The 7,905-nt window shown below is 40.8% G+C and overlaps 1 protein-coding gene across 1 annotated transcript in view; it reads left to right on the top strand.

Annotated features, from left to right (window-relative positions):
- Window positions 1-5,635: 5,635 nt before the first annotated feature.
- Window positions 5,636-7,905, top strand: part of LOC126157785 (ATP-binding cassette sub-family C member 4-like) — a 241,759-nt gene continuing 239,489 nt past the window's right edge. The window contains exon 1 of the mRNA XM_049916399.1: window positions 5,636-5,875. Coding sequence (XP_049772356.1) covers window positions 5,636-5,875 — 240 coding nt within the window. The remainder of the gene's footprint in view (window positions 5,876-7,905) is intronic.

The following is a 7,905-nucleotide window of genomic DNA, read 5'->3' as shown; positions in this document are numbered from 1 at the left end:
AGTAGTGTCAACAGCAAAACTGCAAACTGATAACTTGACAATACCTGTTTAAGTGCAGGCGATCTGCTAAGACCTTTGCCATACTTCTATGAGATTACAGAAATATTAACTAAATTGAAGAGTTAATTAAACAAAAGCTCTACTTCGTGATGTCATTCGATATCTCCACTGCAGGCATCCGACGAGGACTTCTCATACCACATCTTTCGTTTGCTAAATGAAATATACGCCCGCATGAAACAACAGCTATGCAGTGCGATACAGATAAATAAAATTCGCGATTGAGACATAAGCAGACATGAAACTAAATTTCCTAGAAATCATCTTACATAGAATCAACAGCAAACATAATTCGGGAAAATATAGGAGACCTACATTCACAAGTACAATCTTGTGTGACCAGTCCAGTCCACCACTGACAAACAAACATTCCAGTTTCACATACATACTACACAGACTTAACGCCGCTGGATAAAATGAACTTATCACTAGAACTAAACACAGTATACCAGAGAGCCAGAGAGAATTGTTGCAACACAGAAACAAACTAAGCAAGAAACTAAAAAAGCGTATTAGGAAAGAACAAATCAAGGATATTGACAAGATTGAGAAATTCGCTTCAATTGTAAATGGTATTTCATTAGCATGACTAGTTCCGGAGGCCATTGTTCCATCATCGAGATACAATAAACCGTATGACGTGTAACACTGGTTGATCCTCAGTTCTGGTTGTTAAAAGAATCTGACTTTGGAAACCGAGGGTGAATTGCCAGCCACAACAGAGACGCAGGAACACCAACACACAACCACCACAGAGAACACAGGAGAAAAAGCAACACTTTAGAAGGAACACGGAATGCACAGCAACAAAATGTTCATGGGGTGGAAAAACAAACTGAAGAAATAAGACTAGAAGTATCATACCACACACGGAGTACAGAAAATCTGTAAATTCTAACGACACTTTCACAGAGAAGATGACTGCTGGAGGCAATTTTTGTATTTATTTAAATCGTGAGTTGACGTTCAAGACTAGCAAACTGAACACTAGGTGGTGACGATTAAATATGAAAATAATGAACGGGGTAACTTATGACTATTAAATGAGATACAGATTACAATTAATTTTATTTATTCTGACAAAATGATCGTTAAACAAATGGCAACGTTTAGCAAGATGAATCTTATTACAGCAAAAGCATAGATAAACAGATGCCAACCTTTGTCCGTATTAATCAAATAAAACCTTGGCATATCTAAGAGAGTGAGTCACATTTTCGAAATTGTTGTTCTTGCTCTTCAAGCTGTACATCATTTCTTCATTCAGATACCCTAAGTAGATCTGTCCTTTGCGCGCATATCTCTTAAAATCACTCGACCATTCTCTCTTTATTTTCTCTAAACCGATCTTCCACTCTGTGGTGCTGCTCATTCATAACCTCATAGATTTTCGGCAACACTTTAAAAATGCTGACTAAAGATACTCATTACCCTACTCATTACTTATTCTGTTGTTTCTGTGATTTTCACATCCCTTTATACGTCCATCTTTCGTCGCTTTTCTCTGTGACAGCAGTCAAATCGTCTGCCACTGAATGAGTGGGACCAGATAACCCTGCTTGTCGTCCTTTGGCAATTCCTTGTGGAACATATCCTCTAATTTTACCCTATATGGCACAGCTCTTTCTCCTCTCTCAATTTCTACCATATCTGTCTCGCCCTTCGTCTCGTTTGGTTCCATTTCTGGATCCATGCGCGATATACTATTTCGAATTTCGCTGAAGCCTACATTGTCTTCCCTCGCAAGTTCAACTTCTTCTCCTCTGGTCTTTGTCTCAGTCGATCCTCAGTATGTTTGTTGCTTTCCGTCCCTCTAAAATTTCTTGATCACTTTTCTCATCTCTTCTGCCTTCCCATGCTATTCTACCCTCTTTGTGTTTACCGATTTTCCCCAGTCGCCATGACCTCTTCTTGCTGGTTTTTCCATTCGCTGTCGACCTCTATGCATACCGATGCATATCTTTTATCGTTTGGTTCCCTGCTGCTCAAAGTGTTCCATCGTAATGCCTTTTTTACGTCCTCAGCCGCATGTTTTAATCCAACAACAAAATGATGTCTAAAACGTTTATTTCCGAAGTTCCTCCTGTAATTTCGTCTGGTTCCTGGTCATTGAAATCAATAAGATCCGCCAGACTCCTGAATTCCTCTAACATTCGGCAATGTGTAATCCAGCTGCATCCATCGTAAATTAAAAAGATGGAAACAAGCGCTAGAAATCTCATCTCGGCTCAAAATTTCAGGCATAGTCGCAATATGTCTAGCACATAATGGTTGCAGACCCTTAATAGACCGCCTCCCAACGAACACACGACCATCAGGGATATGCCATCTGGGGGATAGTAGATGTGATAAAAATGGTTTCAACTTGGGCCACATACAGAAACTTGTCCGCGAATGTGAGAATGTTCACGTGACCACTGATATAAGCATCGTAGCACAATTGACGCAGCACCTGTGACTTCTGTCTCAGTTCTCGGAAAGGACCATTCCGCCTATCGAAGTCCACAATTTGACCCCTTTCAAACTCGCTCAGATGACTGCATGAAGCAAGATGCGCCTCTGTGGAATGGTTGCTTGCTTGCTTCACACCTTTTTCACCACACTGAGCAGTCTGGCTGTGACATTCCCTATTAAAGGGTAGACACAGATAGCGCTCTGGTTGTTACGCCTCTACCCTATCTGTTGGTGTACTAATTTTCTTTTCTGGCTGGGTGTACCAACCGTCCTCTGTTATTCGAAAGGCCGCACTGGGTAGCCGCGCGGTCTAGCGCGCCTTGTCACAGTCAGCGTGGCTCTCCCTGTCGGAGGTTCGTGTCCTCCCTCGGGCATGGGTGTGTGTGTGTTGTCCTTAGCGTAAGTTAGATTAAGTAATGTGTAAGCTTAGGGACCAATGACCTCAGCAGTTTGGCCCCATAAGACATCACAAATTTAATTTTTTTTATTATTCAAAAACATCTGCTTCAGAATCCCCCCCCCCCCCCCTCTCTCTCTCTCTCTCTCTCTCTCTCTCTCTCTCTCTCTCTCTCTCTCTCTCACACACACACACACACACACACACACACACACACACACACACAGATGAGTTCTTCCAAGGCAGACACACACACAACAAATGTTTCGCGAAGCAATCAAAATTAGTCCACGCTGGACAGAAACAGAACGAGGAAGAAGTGAGCGGTGACAAAACACACCGCTTCTTGACAAGTACGGCGGCGTAAGTGTTTTCTCAAAGCACGTTTTTGTGTAAAAGTCGTCTGATAAGTTGTGGGAGTGAAATATAAAAAGATGTTGAAAACAGTATATGTAATTACAACGGAAGAGAGTACACTAAAGATGCACAACACAACGAGAAACTTAAGTGCAGTACATACACAACTATTACTATAAAAAATTAGAAATTAATAAGCCGGCAAATAAATTCTAGCGACAACGTTGCAGGGCACGTGCTGTCAAAGGATAAATAGGCATAAAAATAAGTCTACCTGCACCACTCTAATTCTACATTTAATGAAGTTTCACACGAGCAATAAAAATAATTCCATCCGACAGCCAGTTTATAGAGTGCTGGCTCCAGGCAAGTCACTCCGGTTAACGCTTGCTTAACTGGTCCTACGAGCATCTCATTTGTTCACATGAAACACTTTCTTCATTTGAGTCTTTGTTAGCTTTGCTGGCTGGTGACCGAAAAGGGTTTGAGCTGAAAGTGTTATGGCTTTGGACCTGCTGCCTCATTTGTATAGGGGTACTGTTCCAGCAAGACAGTGCAGTTTCTCCAGAGGTGTTGATCGGATGCCGCCTGTGACACTACGGCATGTTTCTTTAAGCGTAACGTGCAAGGTCATAGTGTAGCAGGAATAGCACAACATTGTGTCAGCACATTTTGTGCCTGGTATGAGCCTACTGAAAGATTGCACGATTCCCAATTATTTGTTTGTTAAGTATTGTTCATTCTGCTGAAAGACGTTCGAATATCTGTGACGTTCCATCCCTTACAATAACAGAATTTTGACTGAGAACAATATAAACACAGGTTACGTATTGTTCCTACAAATTCTAAAAGATATCAATTGTCAAGTATCTGACTGCGAGTTTTAAAATATTCTCTAACAACTTCTTGCAACTATTCAGCAATGCTCCTGTACGCAACGGACAACTTACCTCGTCTTGCCGCTGCAACTGCGTGATCAGCAGCAGGCTAAAAATATTTCAAAAGTCGGCCAGTGTGGCCGAGCGGCTCTATGCGCTTCTGTCTGGAACCGCGCGACTGCTACGTCGCAGGTTCGAATCGTGCCTCGGGCATGGATGTGTCTGATGTCCTTAGGTTAGTTAGGTTTAAGTAGTTCTAAGTCTAGGGGACTGATGACCTCAGATGTTGAGTCCCATAGTGCTTAGAGCCATTTGAACCATTTTGAACTTAAAACAATAAAACAAGTATGAACTTGCTTTTACAGAATAAAATCGAAGCCCATAGAATATTACAAATAAGTCTAGAAACATATTTGAGTACATCGAAAAATAATATATTGTTTTGCAGAAGGTGGATTTTAAAACCCAAATATGAATTTATTAATTTTCTGTGACATTGAAGCGGTATGTTTTTACATCATCTTTGCCGCAGAAGAAAGTTGATTTATTCACTGTAGGAGTAAACGCTTCTTATGAGATATGTGGCGAAATTTGCTGAAATATTTAGTCATCGACTACCATACATGTCGCTGGTTCTTTGGTTGTGCGTATCTTTATCTAGTTCACGTGTCTACCATTGTCCTGTTCAGTATTATTATCTCAGGAATGTGCAGTGATTCAGTAAAGAGATGTTCATATTATTCTCAAAAACATCTGTAAGCGACTCGTATACATCGTAACAGGTCTTCGCAATATACAAATTCCATGCATTGACGTTAGACTGTTTTCCATGTTATGTATAATTTATATCGTTATATAAAGAAAAATAAATTGGTCAAATGTTTTTTGTTATGATTTGTCCAAAAGTAAAAAACAGATTAGACAAACAGCTTTAGCACATCATTTGCTGTTCATAATTTCGAACATTATTCAGTGGCGCATCACATGTCGTTCTAATCTACTTTATTTCTGACGTTTAGACAAGCCATTACACAAAAAAATAACATTTGCCCTATATTATTTTTTAAATTTTTTTATTTTCAAATTTTGTTCATAAAGCGTGATCTTATTTGTTTTCCTAGTGACTTCTCGAGGTGTCCAGAATTTCGTACTTGATTAGAAGGAAACCATTTTGACATCACACCAATGTAACTTTTCATTCGAAAAATAGCTAGGCTTTTGGCATTTACATAGCTAGCATCAACTGTTAGTGAAATATTTTAATTTTCCTGGAATTACAAATTGTAAGTATTTTTTGGCAAAACAATACATTTACTCTGGTCAGTGTATGTTCTGTATGTCCATTTCCCACTCTTCATTGGCTATGAAAACTCGGACAAAAACCCATTGCGTAATTATAGGCAACCTTGTTTTCGTTTCGCTGAAACGTTTTACGAAAAATAATGCTGTACATGCCAAAGCCACTACAAAATCTCAAACCAGTTAGGAGATGTTATCAGTTTTCTACTGTCCTTTGTGTTACAGAGTCGCACAACCCTACCTTCTTGGGCTGACCATTCAGTATTTCAACCCAGACAGTAAGGTAACCGACCAGGAAGCATACATATACGCGAGTCTGCTAGTGATCATCAACTTCTTGAAGCTATTCTGCTACCACCACTACAACATGCTTGCCACCTACGTCGGCATGAGGATAAGGGTAGCCTGCTGCTCTCTACTTTACAGAAAGGTTAGTTTTGCACTGTTTTATTAAAATTTACTACAAAGCTGGGTCAGACTCAGTGTTTGTGGATGCTTCAACATTCGAAACAAGTGTATTACAGGTAACGAACATAGAAGTATATATTGAAAGTTACGTCATAAATTCGAAGAATGAACCCTTCAGACGTATTTATATGGCGTATTTTGAAAGGGTGTTTCCTTCTGAGAGCGCACTTTGTAAGCAGCCGTCGATCAGATAATATGATGAATCGGTTTAAGAGACATACCACGTGACAATTATTGAACTAAGTGAAATAAAATCGTCATAACTTCTGAACGGTTTTGCTTTAGGACTTTCAAACTGCACGGTCGGCCGCGGGCATGGTGGGAATTAGTATGCATATTAGTTTGGCGACGCCTGCTTTCATTTGGATGGGTGCGCCAATAAGCAAAATTGGCGCATTTGAGGACTGAGAATCCGTATTTCACGATCGAGAAACCTCTTCACCCTCACCAGATGACTGTGTTGTGTGCAATTTCCGGTCACGGAATAATTGGTGCGATATTCCTTGATGGCACAGTGACTACCGAACGGTAGGTGAAGGTTTTGGAAGATGATTTCATTCACATTATCCAAAGTGCGCTGATTTCGATAAGATGTGGTTCATGGAAGTCGGAGCTCGACCACATCGAAGTAGGAGAGTTTTTGATGTTCTGGAGGAGAGCTTTGGGGACGGCATTGTGGCTCTGGGGTACCCAGAGGCCTCGATTGGCCGTCATATTGTTCTGATCTGAACACGTGCTACTCCTCTTTATGGAGCTATATTGAAGACAAGGTGTACAGCAATAGCCGGAAAACCGCTGCTGAGCTGAAAATAGCCATTCAGGAGATCATCGACAGCTTCAATGTTCCGACGCATCAGCTGGTCATACAAAATTTCGCTATTCGTCTGCGCCTCATCATCACCAGTGGTGGCAGGCATATCGAACATGTCATAACCCAATTCTGGATGTCTGCAGTGGCGTTTCAATTTTGAATAAGTGTGTGCACACCGCAGTTTGTAACTAATTTACGTTTTTTTCATATAGTTCAATAACTGTCACCCTGTAGTTTTAATATTTCAGGTTGCGTCAATGTCTGACCATTTTTAAGTTTTTTGTGAACCATAAGTTTATTCATTGTATGGATGACAGCTGAGTGCGTCACCAAATCTTGGTGGACCCAAGAGGCGCTCACTTGTGAAATAACAAAAAAAGGTTTTTGTGCACTGGCGTTCGACTCATGGTAAGCCCGTTCGAATCCTGGTGATGGAAAAAATTTTCACTGCCAGTATACGGTCGTCAAAGGGAGGAGAGGTTGTGGTGTAAAGTTCCTGATCACCAGACTGTTTTGCCAATGTCTTTGTTTGAATACCAAACCTCTCCGCAGTGTCTGATAAAGTGAGGACTTGTTACACAGTTGGTGATCTATTCGTTGAATTGGGAAGTCAAGCTTGGCAGCCCACTTGGTGCTACTCGCGAGAAATAAGCTATGTACCAGCAGCAGGTTTCATCCTCTCCCTTCTATTATCATCATCATCATCCTCATCCTCATCATCATCCATCACAAACATTACACTACATTCCACATAGACACACGAAACACATTGTAGTATTACAAAAAGTGGAACAGAGCATGTTGCAATAAGCAAACAAATAAATGAACAACCTAAAGTTCTTGGTGTTTCACACCCATCGTGGAGAAACGGTATGTCAGTATTATTGCTTCTACTCCTTCTACAGAGAATTTCTTTCGCCCGGTCAGTGTGAAGAGACTTCTCGATCGCGTAATGCGGATTCTAAGTCTCCTAAATGCGCCAATTTCGCTCATTGACGAACCCATCCAAATGAAAGTGGGCGCCGCTAAACCAATACGCATACTAATTCCCATCATGTTTCGCGGCCGACCGTGCAGTTTGAACGTCCTAACATAAACCGTTCAGAAGTTATGATGATTTTTTCATATAGTTCAGTAATTGTCACCCTGTATGTGCCAGATCACAGCTCGAACTTGGAACC

Source organism: Schistocerca cancellata, chromosome 2 (genome assembly GCF_023864275.1).
Source record: "Schistocerca cancellata isolate TAMUIC-IGC-003103 chromosome 2, iqSchCanc2.1, whole genome shotgun sequence".
Taxonomy (NCBI): domain Eukaryota; kingdom Metazoa; phylum Arthropoda; class Insecta; order Orthoptera; family Acrididae; genus Schistocerca; species Schistocerca cancellata.
The sequence above is the reverse complement of the archived record's forward strand: the minus strand, read 5'-3'. Positions and strand labels throughout refer to the sequence as shown.